This window comes from Syngnathus typhle, linkage group LG11, assembly GCF_033458585.1.
Source record: "Syngnathus typhle isolate RoL2023-S1 ecotype Sweden linkage group LG11, RoL_Styp_1.0, whole genome shotgun sequence".
In the NCBI taxonomy this organism is placed as follows: Eukaryota; Metazoa; Chordata; class Actinopteri; order Syngnathiformes; family Syngnathidae; genus Syngnathus; species Syngnathus typhle.
Window position 1 is genome coordinate 11866244 of NC_083748.1, and position 16186 is coordinate 11882429.

A 16186-nucleotide genomic window follows, 5' to 3' on the forward strand; every position below is an offset into this window, starting at 1 on the left:
TGTCAACTTTATTTTACGTGATCATCTGTGTTCATTATCTTTCTTTATAACCAAATGAGATTGTACCGAAAAGAATGTGCATGAAATGTTGTCACTGTGCGTTAATTCAATTGCACAAAGGCTGCCACCATGTACGCATTCAACTTTTCTACCAACTACACACCTCACACAATCGCACACACACGCACGTACACTTCATTCACGCTAAATGAGTTCATCATTTTGCTAGCATGATGTAATTCTGCCCCTCAGGCTGGATATACTCATCCGTCTGTCAGTCTATCATCTCTGGAGTGATGCGAGTTGGCGGCTTAAACACACACACACACGTGCATGGTTAGCTAAATTCTATTCGGCAATCTGAAGGTCAAAGCCAAGACACAATTTAGCAGAAACAAAAGCGGATGTGCAGACAGACCTTCAGCAAGCTTCTTTATTTTTTATACCTAGAAAAAAAATAGAAAGCATGATTCAGGCACGCATTTGTTTGCAACGTGAAAGCAAAAAAAAAGACAAGGGGGAGTGAAATCCCAAAATGAAATTTTGCTCATCAAACTCTTGCAGGTTACCAAGTGGTTTACTATTCCCACAAAAGGAAACAATAGTTTTTCTGCAAGTTTGTCTTACTTTTATAAAGAGGCCCACAGACACCATTCCAGCCTTGTGCCCACGCACTTGCACAAGATAATAATAATGGAGGCCAGGTGAACAATGCAAACAACACTGACAAACAAACTAATACTATGAGATATATACTTGCAAAGGTGGGAGGGGAGTGGGTATCGGTTGGGGGCTAGGACTCAGGGTGGGACGCACTTCCTCAGCATACCTGAACTCACACTGGGAAAGAATCGGAATTGGGGGGGGGCGTCGAAAAAGGCCTCGGAAATAGGGTTGTGTATTGCGTAATTGTGTGAGTGCATGTGAGTCCCATGTCCTTGATCGACAGGCAAGCCAAAGCAAGGTCTCTTGCCATGGAGACGACCTCGCTGTGTCCTTAACACTGACGTGAAGCATCTGGGAATGAAGCAGTAAGGGAGATGGGGGAGAAAAAAAGGAAGAAGACTTTGACTTTTTATTGTTTGCCGGTGAGCAAAGTGATGCAACAACTACCCAATCCAACCACTTTTACGTTTGTGAAGCTGATCTTTTTACATTACCAAAAGAATTCTTAGCATTCCAAGTACCACCATCACGACTAACTTGAAAATACATCTAAGTTCCATTAAGTTCACATAAAAATTGTACCCGAGCTAGCTTTGAGGTATTCTTCCCAATTTGAGTCAAACCAGTTAAAGTCATGTTTGAATATTCGTCACCTCACACAAATCAGACACTTTCAAGATGGACTTGAAGAAGCACTGCAACAAGTCAACATCACCTCGCAAATATTGCACACCTATTCTGCTTTACACGTCTTTTATTCCAAATGACCTCACCGCGGCACTTTTTGCCCACCCGCGCTTGAAGCGACTTCAGAATAATTGAAATTATATTTGCAGGAATTCCGAGCGGAGGCGGTCGGTGCTTGAGCTCCTCCGCCTGCTTGCTTGATGGAGAGCGGTAAAGCGGTAACAAATTGGCTGTCCCTTATTTAAGTCTGCGTAATCAGGAGGTGGGCCTGCCACATTTGGCTGCCGCTTGTCAGTCCCTCAGATCTGGGCCGCTTCAAAGTGTTAACAAGGTGACTATCAGTCGCGGCAGAGGTGGAAGCTGCTGCAGAGGAGAAGTGTCAGCAAATGGTTGCCCAGTGAGCAGACGCCTCGACAAATAAAAAATGAACGTCCGGAGTTGATTGGATAGAAGTGTTAAGGATGAAAGGAAGAACATCGGAAGGCAAAAGTGGCTGTTCTGACATAATCCTCAACCTCACAGTGGAACTTTTAAGGTCACTGCGCACAAAATTACACGTGTCGAGCGGGAACATCGCCGCTCTGATGCACCAAAAGTGACCTATCAAAAATGACAAGCCGCAAATGACACATTTTACTCGATTAAGGGCAAAGCAAGAACGTTTTATTTGTCCTTGTGTGATGTTACGTCAGTTTGCGCTAGCGTGTTACTTTTCAGCCAGTGGCTATGTTAGCCAATGCGCTCGCTGAGATGTGACTTGCTTTGTTTGTGGAGAATAACTCAATTACCGACTACAGATTGTTCTTTCCAAATCCGTTCAGAAAACCAACAAGAACGCCAATCGTAAATGTTACATCAGAATTCATGTACGCCGTTTAACGCAATTAAAGTTACACTCCCTTTCTGAAGTGAAAGGCGATGTGACGTTTTTATTCCATATCCAGCTCTTGAAAAGCAGCCATATTTCACTCATTGGAATGCTCGTCTCCTCCGCTCGCACTAAAATAGCACATTTTGAAAAAAAATGTATTCTAATGGCTCTTGGATCGTTCGCCCGGCGAGGATTCATTATCTAAATGTACTGATCCAAGCTGCCAGTTTAATGTGACGTGAGTGGCCTTTTTATTGGTAAATCAGATTTCATTAGCGGAGTAGCCGGGGTGTTAGACAGAGTGAGCTTGGCAACTCTGCTGACTTGGCTCAAGTCATATTAATGGAGAGGAAAAAAAAAAACATTAAAAACATGTCGCAATCATCCAGTCGGCTCGGGCCTAATCCTCCGCCACGCTAAAAGCGTCGATTGCCGACATCCAGCTGAGTGCATACATTTTCATGAGAGAAGGCGCATTATCACGTCATTTGTTTCATACTCTGTGTGACAAATGTGATAACTGCCTTGCAAGCACACGCGTCAATCTCCTAATGTCCCAATACTAACGCCCATCTAGACATCATTCAGTCACCATTTGAACTTCATTATCGGAACTGATTCCAATCGTGGTGAGGGGATGCCTCGGCCACTTGGAGGCAGTCAAAACTGCTTATTAAGCCGTACTATTGTTTATTGTTCTTTGCAGAGGATAAAGAATATATGTTGATCATTCAGGCCAATCAAATGTATTGCAATAAATATTATTCAGCAAGCCATTTGTCACATCAAAGCAGCACTTTTTGTAAATGTGTGCGACAAAACGGACGTCTTACCTTTCCAACATAGAGGGGCTCTGTGCCGGTGTACTCTTCCACCACAAAGAACTGGTTCCACACCCATCCCCGCTTCACTCGTTCCACGGATGAGGCTCCTTGCTCCCCCCTGCTGGAGTCACTAGTCCGTGCAGCTTCACACCAACGGATAAAGAAAGTCGATGCAGCCAGCAACGTCCAAGCGGCAACTGTCCAGTAGGGAGCCATGTCCAATTATAGGAAACACAAACAACTAAAAGAAAAGTCCAGCGTGGGTCCACATGTAATTAAAAACAAAAAAAGAAAGAAAAAAAGAGAGGAATAATGTCCACGTTGCAGTGAGGTGAATATTAATCCATTAGATCAAAGATGGTCAGTTGAATGCAGGCCGTTTTAGATTCTTGTACTGTAACATGGCCACTCATTGGGATTCCATCTTTGACCCATTTCCGCGTAAAGTTTCACATGACATAACAGGATCTTTTGAACTAAACATAAAGATGAGCTCTCTTCTGACACCTTTAATTTCCCAACAATCTGTCTATCCAATCAAGTTAAATGTCTTCAAAATGTCCATCTCTTGTGTTCCAGGTGGTTTCATGGCATGCTGTCCAAAAAGTACATTTCCTTGGAAGGTTGTTTGCTCGATCAACAGTGAAACTGTAGACTAAAGCGGTCGCTCTTCAAATGTCTTGCGCTGGTCCAACAGTGATCCCGAGAAAGGCCAAACCTGTGAGACAGAAAATATGACACAATTACACGATGGGTAAATAAAAATAACCAAAATAATTGCGGCATTCTACGGAAACCGTGTGAAAGTGAGCAGAGAAGCTTCATTTAGTCAGGCCATTGGCTTATTTAAAAATAATTTTAAAAGAAAGTGTATTCATGTGACATCATTTTGTTTTGCTCTGCCCTAAGAATTTACAATGTGTGCTTAGGATTATGGGTTATTTAATGTGTTCTCAACAATGAGCTTGCAGCCAGAGGTCATTGTTCGCCTCAGACTGACAGAGCGAGCCTTCAACCTCAGACAGACGATTAATTGCATGAGGAAACACTGATTGGATGAAAGTATTAATCAATTAATTCAATCCAATGAGGCAACAAGCACCTAATACCGCAGACAAACACTGGAGAGCAGCTTTGGGGCAAGGATGGGGGGGGGGGGTGATCTCTGTGGTTCAGTAGATCCAAAGGCAGAAGGAACGGAAATCAGGAAAAGGAAGCCAAAATGGAAGCCTCACAGCGGAAATGAGAGCCTGACGTGTTAGGCAAAGAAATATTTCGGAAATCACAAACGAAAAGGAACGTTTTCTTTGGTTGGCCTCAATATCCCGAGGGAAGACAACGCTTGCCGGCGGACGGTTTTACCGATTGTATTTGTGTCCTGTCCGGGGAACGTCTACAATCACACTGGCTTCCCGCTTGGCCCTGTAGCTTGCGGAAATAATTCCTTCTCAAGCTGTTGGTGGAGGCAATGTGCGTGTTATTGGAAAGCAGCGTCAAATCCCCCGGAGCAAACAACCTCGAGAGCGAGTCAAACAGCTCGCTTCTCTTTGCTCACCTGCTCCAGACGATGCGTCCAAAACATTAATGCACTTTGCTGGGATTTGGACGCTTGGTAGACATTGTTGTGATGCAGAGCGTTAAGTCAGCACCCAGAAAGCGCTCGATACATAAAGTGTGTTCTTGTGCGACTTGTGATACAAGTCAGCGCTAGCCTGGATTTTTACTTCAACAATTTGATGACGCATGAAAGCTGGAAAGGGAACTTGGATTTTTCCAAATAAGCGCCTTTTAAACTGTTGCACCCACTAAGATTTGTGTTGAAACACATAATACATATCTGAAGATAATTGCTAAATTGATATGCAAGGATTGAGGATTGGAGTGGCCACTTGTGGAGATGAAGCAATACTATTTCAATTTTTTAAGTCTGGCATAAGTCTCTTCCACTAATTTCTGAAACAACATGAGCACTTTCAACTACGCATCAATGATAATCTGGTGCAATTGCAATTTGCCCTTGCGAGCTGCCCAGCTTGCAGTCCCTTGACTGAAAATGCATTTTCCTTTTGAATACTTGGATGTCTTTCAGCCACTGGAAGGTTTTCACAGCTCAAAAAGTAGTTATGTGCAGAATTCCCAAAAATGCTAAACCAAGTAGCAGTAGCTATGTGATTGTCATGCTATGTGACCTGGCTCAGTAAAAGTTGGCAGACACTGCTGGAAACATATGCAAAGAAGCGCCAAGACGCATATAATGTGCATTCTCAGCCTTGCCCGCATGAATCTTGGCTGGGACAGCAGCGGAGGCCGGGAGAATGTGACCCGTGTTGCTCCCTTAGCTACGGCTATGCCTGCAGCCACGCCACACAACAGAGATGACAGACTATCCTCCTCCTCATCCTCCTCCTCATCATCATCAACTTGCTCCGTAGCGTCAACACCACCCCATCGATAATGTTAACAAGTACCATCCAATATACATGACTCCTTTCACTATCTTCCTCTGCTTAAATTGATCCCAAATACTTCATTTCAAGTTTCCAATTAGCAATGTTCTGGCCGTGAAGTGGAAACTTCAAAGCCATAAAATACACGCCGTCATGTTTATTCCACGCTGCCTTCGAGGCAAACGGCGTCGGGAGGATGAAATTAATTCATTTTGCCTATCTGCTGCCCCCTCCCTCTTTTTATTTTACAGTAGATGACTTAACAGGGGCTTCAGGCAGTTTCAATGTGTTTAATTAGAGAGCATTTGTATCAAACATATTTGCGCATGCACCAGCGCCACACAAGTTAGTTGCGAGTGCTCGCTATCTGAACACAAAACTTATCCAATGGCTCTCTCCCTTATTCCGTTCCGCCTCCCCATTAGGGAATTTCATTAAGTGTGTACACATTTACTCATAATTAGGCCTGAAAGTAAGAAACGCTAATGAGGAAGCGAGACGCTAGCGTGTCCTGGCTTTCCCTCAGATTTGGCCGCCGCCACGCCGGTTTGTCGCCAGTCCACGCAAGCTAATTAGCAGCGTGTCAATTAGCGCCCTTTCCTTTTCTGGCAGCGGCCAGCAAAATGTACGCTTGATGATGCAAATACGGCTGCCGTACTTGTCCATCTCGTTTACTCCCATCTGAGGGATATTGGCAAGCATCGGGCAGCCATTCGTGACCTATTAGGCGTGCCGGATTGATCGGAGAGCTTGCGTGGGAGTCTCATCAGCGGGCACGACCAGAACGGCCCCTTTGACAGCTGGCAGCAGGCACATGACAGCCAGGCGAGAGTGGCGGCCAAGAGGCAGGGGGCCTTCCCTCGTCACAAACTTCATTTCGTAGGGGTTAGCTTTTTTTTTTTCTGCAACCTACGGCGTGTACTTACATAAAAAATGTATATGGCCTGTGTGCTTTGGCATCTTTTTACTACGTACTTTCTACACTACAGTGAGTGGCCAAGCAGAAGTGAAGGAGACAAAACTGGTTCGTATCGCTCACTTTCTTGTTTTCCACCAATCACGCATCAGTCGGTAAGACGAGGCTTGGAATCCGGATGTGGATCTACGTCAAGGTCAGCTTAGTACAACTTGTTCTTTTTTTTGCTCAGAATGTGGAGATGTTCTGCTTAGAACAGGAGCCAATATATTCTGCATGCAAGTCTACTTCGACCAGCCCAAAATCCTGAAAAATTGTTTGACTATTTGCTTCATCACTGCCATCTAGTGGCGAAAACAATTCTTTATTTACCTGTCATTGTATGTCACTGGCATGGATAGGTAGATGAACAACAATTGAATTTATAGAAAAAAAATCTTTAGACACAACAGTCTTTTCTCAAATACATTCACACACATAGACACTCACACACACACACGCACGTTTCTAGGAGACAAGTAACCCTTTTTTAATATTGCAAACATTTCTTTGGCCCTCGGCCTTCGACTGTGCGCCTCTCAGCCACTCCTACAAACATATTGCTTTCCAGCCTTCCACTGTCTCCATCCGAGTTGCTTTGTATGCCGGGCTTCTTTTTTCAACTTTCTTTTCATTCATAATTTTTCTTCCGTCACTTTGCCTCCTCACCGACCAGCATCCCAAAAAGACGGTGTGGCTAAGTTGAAAGAATATTCAGTTCGAGGACACGTTGCAATTTTGCACTCACGTTAAAATTATTTCAATCATTTCCTTTTCATCTGGCGGCTTGTTTTTTTTTTCAGTTCTCTTGGTAATATGGATGGGAGAGAAGTTTGTCAAAATAAGCCGAAGATCAAGAATTCAGGCACACGCACACAGCATTTCTAGCAGACTTTTTAGTTAAATATCTTCTCTAATAAATGATGTCGAGGGTCCATCGTCTCATAGGAGGCAAAGCTGCGTGCAGTGTAAACCTCCCTTTCACCGGGTACATATTTACCCTCGACTTTGAAATTTGGGATCAGTCTCTATAACGAGGCGTTGATCCGGCACATTCGCACACGACGATTAATGGAAAGGTAAACTAAAACCGCCTCCAAAGTGCTCTCGAACTGTTTGTTCCTCCGAATATATTAAAAGGATTAGCCCGTGTACGTAACGTGATTACGAACAACGCGTCGGGAGTGTGAACAGGCGGAAAGTCAACACATACGTAGATAGAGCTTCGTTCTCAGGAGAGTGAAAAGGTGAGGGATAAACTAAAATTATCAGGCGGATTAAGAGATTACTTCAAAAGTGCCTTTAAGATTTTTTTTTAGTCGAGTAAAACCATAAAATATTAACAGCATACTTACACAAACTAGATAGAACCTAATTGGAATGTGCAATGTGAGCAAAATGCAGTATTTGGTGCCCATATGCTTCTATTGCTCAAAACCTCTGAGTCAGAAGTGCTAGACAGGAGCGAAATCCATTGAGTGACCTGAAAAGAATTATGCTTGCATCTCGAAACACTCTAAAATAAACAGAAAAGAAATTCATTTGTCAAGGTGCCCCCATCTTCAGCCGGAGCTCCGTGATTGTCTTTTCAGAACTACCTTTATCCATTGTACACAACAAAACAATATCTTGTCAGATGGAAAACAAAATAAGAATGATTTCACTTCTGCTGTCTATTTTTTCACTTTAAAAAAGATGATTAGAAGAATTGTCAGGAAGGTTTCTAAACATAAAATTGGGTGGACAAGTGCAAGGAAAGCTTTCTGATGTCTTTCTAATGCTCAGAGCACAACTGCAAATGTTTAGAATGCAACTATCCATTAAGTCTCCCTTGATATTCAAAAAAAAAATAAAAAATAAAACAACCCTAACCCTGCCAGATACGCTTTGACTTGTTGACATTCTGACAGACCTCCACCAGGATCACGCCGCATTTAACACTTGCTCGCGGCCGTGTTCAAGCATGTAGGTGGTTTCAGGGGCTCCTCGCGATGCAGAGGGCACGGCCGGTGCCAAGTGTTGACAGAAACCGGTGCTTCTCATCTAACCGACTATATGGACAGCTGTCAGCAAGCCTGGACATCATCCATCGAACTCATGCAAGCGGAAAAGCCTTTTTTTTTTTCCAACCTGACCATCTCCTCATATTCGATACCACCTACCAACCTCCCTCTCTGCCAGCTGAGGCTGCGAATCTAGAGCGTCGGCGACCCGTGAGATGAGCGATTTGGTAAAGTGCAGCCTGCAGCCTCGCGGAGCGCTTTGGTGCAGCACGAGTGGATGCCCACCCCCGCTTATCTGGAACAAGTCCAACAAAGAATAAGAGGTATACCTCGTAGACAATGTTGCAATGAGTCTAAAAACATCACGGAAAGAACGAACTGAAAAATATCTCAATTTGTAACCCGGATTTTGCAGGAGTGCCATTATCCAATAAGTGTGGCTTGCTTGTGAGGATAAGCAAAGACAATTGCGGTGAGGCTGCAATTAGCGTAATCACAAGAGCGACGTTCGCAAGCCACCGACAATATGTCACCTTCCATTAGGGGCCGCAAGCCAACGCAGGAGCCTTAATGCGTGGCAGCGCCCGTTGGCTCTCCTGCACAGCTCCCCGGTGTCAATGCGCATCTCGCTCTCCTCGGTCACGCTCGGCCACATGCCATTGACTCGCCAATACCACACAGACGCAGAATACAAAGTCTACTCGAGAGCGAGGGAGCCAAACAACGGCGAGGTCCAATTGCTACCGGCCTGAATGGGATTCTTGGCAGGCAAACAGAACGGAGCGTGGCTGGCTGTCAAAGTGTGGGGGTGGGGAGTGATTCAGATGGATGAAATGGGTCAAATCTTTCTGCAGAGGTGCTTTGGGTCGAGCATTGTAAGCTGCGGCCAAACAGAATTCAAAAGCGGGGCCCGAGCATGAGCCGTAAACTCGGCTTTAGCGACAGCCAGGGCGGTATTTTACGTTTAGTGCGGAGCAGCTGATTCAATGCTGAGTTGTTGTTCCCACCTGGACCCGCGTCTGTCATTCACTGTCAATTCTCGTCATCATTCGTCAGGGAGTTTCGATTGAGCCTGACATACTCAACAATACAACATGGGGAGTTTGAAAAGCAACAGGGCCAAATGATATTTTAAAACTTGGCTCATTTGTTACACTCCATACAGCGTGCTTGAGTGCCAACAAAGGCACTTACAGGAATGACTGCTGTGATATGTACCAGATAATGTTTGTGGGTACAAAACATTTGTAAATAAAAAAGCAATTTAACAAATAAACTGGACTGCTGCTGTTTGGATACTTCACGGAGACAGACGTGTACAGTCTTTACAGTCGGCCCTCAGTGATGGCTTGCTGAACCAAGTGACTATGACAAATTGGGATTGGAAACCATAAAAAGCAAAAAAAGGGGGGGGCTTTAATAAGGATGGCGGAAGGATTTGGACTCTGGTGTCGGGTTCACTCCAATGAACAGACTGCGTGTACTCCTCTTGAGCCTGGCTTGGATGGCGGCTTTTATCCATCTGATGGGGAGATTTTGCAGATGCAAGATGGAGCTGGGTGTCTTTCATGAACTTTGTGTGTGTGCGTGCATGTGTGTGACTTTTTGAAAGCGGTCCCAACTTTGTATGTGGGTGCGCAACTTTAAATGCATGTGGGCAGAAAAACACGGTAGGTGATGAAATGTGCAATGTTTGTTTTTTTTGGAGCGGTGGGGACAAACTTGTGAACGCACTGCTGATGAAATATGCGTTTCCAAATAGTACATCATTTAACACTTTAATGTTTTTTAGTAACAAATTACAACCCTATGAGATGCCGCTGATGCAGTTCAGTGCAGTGCTTAACAAATGTATTAGACAAGGGAAGGAGACCCTCCAGTATTGCGAAGAAACTCGAGATTTCGCCGATTTGACGGAAAAGATAATTTTCAAAATAAATGTTTGCGTTTTAAAATTCGTGCAGGGTAGGATGAAATCTTCAAATGATCAAGGCGTTCTTTAAAGTCATGATGTAATTCCGTAGTTTTTTTTTTTTCCTGTATTATGTCACCATACAAAGAATGTTAATTACCAGTACATTTCTTGTGTTCGTTATTTCTGGATGTTTTTCCACCTCGAGAACCGAGTCAATCAGCTCGCTTCTTCATTTTTGTCCACTTTTGCTGTAGTCTTGACTCTGAGCCATCCAATGTGTTCAGGCGTGAGATTCCCATTAAACCTGAGAGCGAAGCGGCCCTGACTCTGTTTCTCCGCGCCCTCATCAACACTGTGATGGTTTGATTGTGCGTGAAGATCCGCCCCTACAAATGTCGGTGGTCAATTAGTTGACCTTCATCTTCACGTGACCGGAGTTTGCGTAACGTTCAGTCAGTACGCGATGCCACGAGTGCTGCCACCATGTTGGGAGTGCACAATACAAGCCCATTTTCACATTTTGGGAAGCCTGCATTATATTTGTGGAAAGGTCAAGCCTACAAGCCCGGGGACAGCTTGTATAAGTGTGGTAATTATGATGTCGCTACTCGGGAATTAGAGGGAGCTTCGTATCCGGTGTCAGCACCCAGCAGACGGAAGGGAAGCTATGTGAGTCCGTTGGAAATGTCAGTGACGGGGGATGAGGGAGGGCGATTGGAAAGTAATTATTTTCTCAATTGTCATTACTGCCCTTGAAGAGTCAACGGTTTCTTTGTTGCCAAGTTAAAAACAAAGCGTGGTCCTCTTGTTGACACTGACACGATAAAGGTCAACCCTAATGACATGCTTCGTTAGCATCCAAAATGAGGCTCGTCCGGAGCACCTACGGACGAGAGGCATCTTTTAGCATTTATGCTGACGTGGCGCACCATTTTGTTTGTAGTCACAGGGGAAAGGATCATAACATGTCGTTTTCTATATTGCTTGTGCTCATTACGGCTGCCAATTGCACGGCACGCATGGAGAACTTAACAAGAAGAAAAGGGGAAATGCCTTAAAACAATGTTTTTGGCAGTACAATAATTTTAAAATAAAGATTACACTGAAGAAAAATACAGGTGCTTGTACAAGTTTTATAGTGGTGACAATTTGATTTCCATTATTTTTAAAAAAAATTTAATTTCTGTATCTTGTAATAGAAAGTTCAACTGGAACAAAAATGTTGTCCAAAGAGTAAAGGGGTACCATAAATAGCCTTTTTTTAAATTTTATTTTAATTAGCACGCTTTAGAAGAAGGATTTACACGCAGATATTTGGTAATTAGAAGAAGTTTGGGGCTTTTTGCACATATTGACTAACCCGTTTGTTTTCTGTGAGGAGACGGGCATGATTAACACCTCTCACTGCAACTTGTAATTAGCATTGCGGCTACTACTTGCCAAAGAAACTTTCTTTCTCAGACAACTTTTTACAAATCGATAGAAACAGGGCAAGAAAAAACAAAATGGAGCATTTGCTACCAAGGATTTCTTTGCAAACGCTGTTTAGATTCTGTTGCCTTGGCAAGGTGAGTCCAAGCTGCACTGATGTGAATGGTTTGGAAAAAAGAAAGAAAAAGAAAAGCATAACTCCTTCAAAGGCTCTAAGAGCCTCTTAGCGAGACACACTTTATCATCATCTTAACCTATGCTTTTTCTTTTTGTGCTCAAATCAATAGTTGGATGAAAATGAGCTTCTTTGTGATGATACACAATTACAGAACTCTTAACAACCGTCTCAGGAATGGATGGGATGCATGAAAAGATGTGAATGTACAGTCAGGGTGAGGTGCACCGGTTGTTGTAAACAAATATCATGCATGCATAGCCCGTTTGGATGAGCAAGGTTTTTGTCCCTTTGTTAAGCAATATTCGATGGGTCTTATACAACCAAATAAAAAGAGCTGCAAAATATTGAGCATGTTTTATACAATTGCAACAAAGAAAATAGCATTTGCTGTACATTAATTTTGTGTCAGAAAAAAATATTGCTGTGAGATGACCCTTCGCCTTCTGGTTAATTAAAATGGCACACATAATAGAAAGAACATGCAGTTCAGATCGACTGATTGCAGCCACTTGGGCGTCTATTCGAGAATACGCTGCACACTGTGAGCCACTCTAGTTACAAAAGAAGGCTCTTTCGTTCCGGTATAATTAAACACGCTTCAGGTAGCTGAGGTCTAAGGTCATAGGAAGCCCTCGGCGGGCATACACATTTGGCTATTAGGATGCAAACGTCAATAGGACTCTGAGCGTGCACCGTGGCAAGTAAAGCAAAGACTGATGATGAGACAAAAATGAGTTACAAATACATATATATATATGTGTGAGTGTTAGTTTCAGTTCAGGTTAAATTTCAAAGGTTAGATGTTGTATATTTCTTGTCACACGCTTATCTTAAAACACTGAGTACAGCTGTTGCTCATACCCTTTTGAAGATGGAGGTAGAATGTCCAAAATGGATGCAAGCAGGCATGCAGGCTGAGGGAGAAAGGCAATGGTGGTAGGCCAAGCAAGGAAAGTGGGGAGGGGGAATGGGTAGCAGGCAAAAAGGTGGCACACAGGTACAAATCCAAATTGTTTGTAATCCAACTAAGGTTTCAACATAAAGGGTTCCAAGAAGTAAACTAAAGTTTGTTTTCTAAATTCCATGTTTCAAAAATTACAAGCTTGGAGCAGACTTGAAGTAGCTTGATGCGGCCTTTTAGCGGTAAAAAACTACGTCACTACTATCTTCCTTCTTTGTCTAACTGAGACTGACTACCAAGTGGGAGCAGCCTATTTCGCTGATCAGGTGACTGACCGACCCGGTGACTGACCGACCAGGTGACTGACCGACCAGGTGACTGACCGACCAGGTGACTGACCGACCAGGTGACTGACCGACCAGGTGACCGATCAGGTGACCAAAGGCTTTGTCAAATAAAAGTCCATGGCCCAAGGCCAGCGAATCTTAAAAATAAGAATTTAAGCTATATATATTTTGTTGGAGCCAATTTAGTTTCCTACACTTACATATATATATATAGCTTGCGTCAGAAAAGTTCCAAGACTGGCGACACTGCAATGTTTATAGACCTTGAATTTAGACAAGTTGTAAACCTGTCCATGGTGAAGACTTGTTTTTATTCTGCTGCAGCATAAAAAATAAAAAGAGAAGTTGGTCTTCTTGCTTGTGATGTCAGTGGAAAGTAAATCATACCTTAGCAATCAATCCTTTCGCTTTCCTGCTGGGGTCCCTGAACGAACAATCAAGACATCGTTGGCAGCGCGTGTTCCAAGCGTTACGGACCCCGCCATTAAGTGTGTGGCCAATTATTAAGTCCATCAGAAGTCCATAAGAATCCCAGCATGTGCAGTTTCAGATGCATCTGGCTTGACTGCTGTAGCAGAAATAACTTATAGATTGTACTACTTGAGGTTATATTCTATATGGAAAACTCTTTGAATCACAGGATTGCGCGTTCCTTCCTTTTAACATCCAATTTAAAGCAGCTCTCCAAAATTTCAGCCAGCCACAAAACGGATGAGATCCTACTTGGAGGAGCGAAAGCGCCCAAAAAAAAAGACAAAAAAGAACATAATCATCCAAGCTGGATAGAATGGCAATTGACATGAGGCCGCTGATTTGGAGGACAAACATCATTTAGTAGTGTGTGAGCGCACACAATAAGTGGAGAAGTGTTTGAATTACATTGAAGTGTTCTAAAAGGATTTAATGGCTTTGCAATTAGACAAAATGAGGACCGTTTTGACCCAAATATGCAAAAAGATGTTTCCAAAGATTCATTTTCATATACAGTCATTTCAAAACATCCACTTCATTATATTAGATAGGAAAAAAAAAAAATAATTCTCAGAAATTGGCTTTTATTAGCCAAGTGTGAGCGTAGTTACATATTTCGTACTGCTTTGCATTCTAAATTATCGGACAACAAGATGGCTCAATAAAGATAAAGGCCCTCAAGACAATGCGAGAAAGTGTATCAGCTGAATGTTTACTATAATCACAAAGTCCATTTAGCATAGTTTGCTGCTATAATAGTCAGGACCCAATATAAATCTCGACAACTAATTAAATGCTCCGCTATGATGCCAGCGGAGCGCTTCTACTAAATGCTCGTTAACTCAAACTCCACTCATTTTCAAATGGACAAATCAACTTTCTTTTCTCTACATATTGCCCAGCTCTACATCCTTAATACAGTAGCGCGGGAAAGCCATTGCTTCCTGTGACCCGCAATCCTCCGAATGAAGGGCTAATGAGAATTGAAATAAGGGGCAAGCTCCGGCTCGTCCGAGCGAGGACAATTACAATTACAATGCGCGTCCGTGTCACCTTACAGACTCCTTGGATTTCCCTTAATCGCACGCAGAGTGTCCTCCCTGCTTGGGCGCCATTAGAGAATTCGCCGGGGCACTGATTGATGCCAAGCAGAAGACGGAAAGACATCCACAATGAAGCGTCTGGGATAATACGGTCTTATCAACAGAGTCTTTGGGATCAACAAGTCTGACAGCCAAATGACTCGAGATTACGCCTTTTGACGGGCAACCCAATCTTTGCTAACGGGAATTATGAACGTTAGGCGGGTTATCTTCCCTCGCCAGATGCTCCTCTCATTGTGGTGGAATGTCTTTATTTTGGTGCTCGGCCATTGTTTTAGATGAGTAATGTAAAGAGTACGAAGAGATGAATGGAAGCACACCCCCATGGCGTGAACGGAAACGTCGTCTTTCAAGTCATTAATATGCGCACTGTCTGCGGTGTCCCATTAGCAGACAAAAGATATTGAAGGCAATCAAGCGAGCTCATATGAAGACAATGCGTCAGGAGGCAAAAATGACTATTTTAGTTGATCACAGTTTCTCATCCCCCCCAAATAAAAAGCTTTGTCATCTCAAAACCCGCTGAGACTCTCGCTGTTTTCACCAATTTGGAGACAGCGCATTAAGTCCGACGCCTCTGGAAATTGTTCACCATGTCTGCCTTTCTCATCTCCTCTCTGTCTTTAAGACTTCCTTTCCTCTCACTCCCCCGCCTACTTTCCCCAAACTATTCTGCGCAATAGTTATTCTCAAGTCATTATCTTATTTGTGCGTCTCCACTCAGCTGTGAATCCACAAGGTATTCCTCTCTGTTCTCCATTAGCTCGGCAGCAGTCAAGCCGCTGCTGCCAATCACGCGCCACTGCCAAAGGAGAGACGGGGTAAAGAGACATGATAAGGAGAGGTGAAGTGGAAGCGGGGAGACGTGGCGGGGGTAGACACAGAGAGAGAAATACGAAATAGCTGTGAAACAGACAGCGTTAGAAGTAGATACGGGGGACTTGGAGATGAAGAGAGAGCTTTAGGGGCTAATAGGGGCTATGCGAGAGTCCAAATTATGGGTCAGGGACTTCACTTGGCAGCTGCCATGGAAACAACTCCCAAAGCAAGGAGCGATTCCTTCTCTTTTTCGATGTTCAAATGGGATTGTTTCAGATAGAATGAGCGAGACAAAAAAGATTCGAAAGAATAGTTGAATGCTGATTGGACTTGGAGTTTAAAAAATGCTCCAATCACCTTGAGACTGTGTGTGGTCCAGAATAGATTCTGATGTTAGCCCACAGACAACCGGGAGAGGATAACCAGGAAAAATGGAGAAAATGTGCTTAAAGTGCTGTTAGTCATCTTAAGTACACCACACACTAAAAGCATTAAAAAGCATTTTCCCTCGTCCTGTGAGGCGCTCACATATTTTCAAAATTGCTACATGTTCACCAAAGTGCTAGAA

General features: G+C 43.5%; 1 protein-coding gene across 1 annotated transcript in view; it reads right to left on the reverse strand.

Moving 5' to 3' along the window:
* Positions 1–16186, reverse strand: part of LOC133162804 (cadherin-22) — an 86404-nt gene that overhangs the window by 32911 nt on the left and 37307 nt on the right. Inside the window, exon 3 of the mRNA XM_061292242.1 lies at positions 3058–3766. Within this exon, the coding sequence (XP_061148226.1) occupies positions 3058–3264 (207 nt within the window). The 5' untranslated portion in view covers positions 3265–3766. The remainder of the gene's footprint in view (positions 1–3057; positions 3767–16186) is intronic.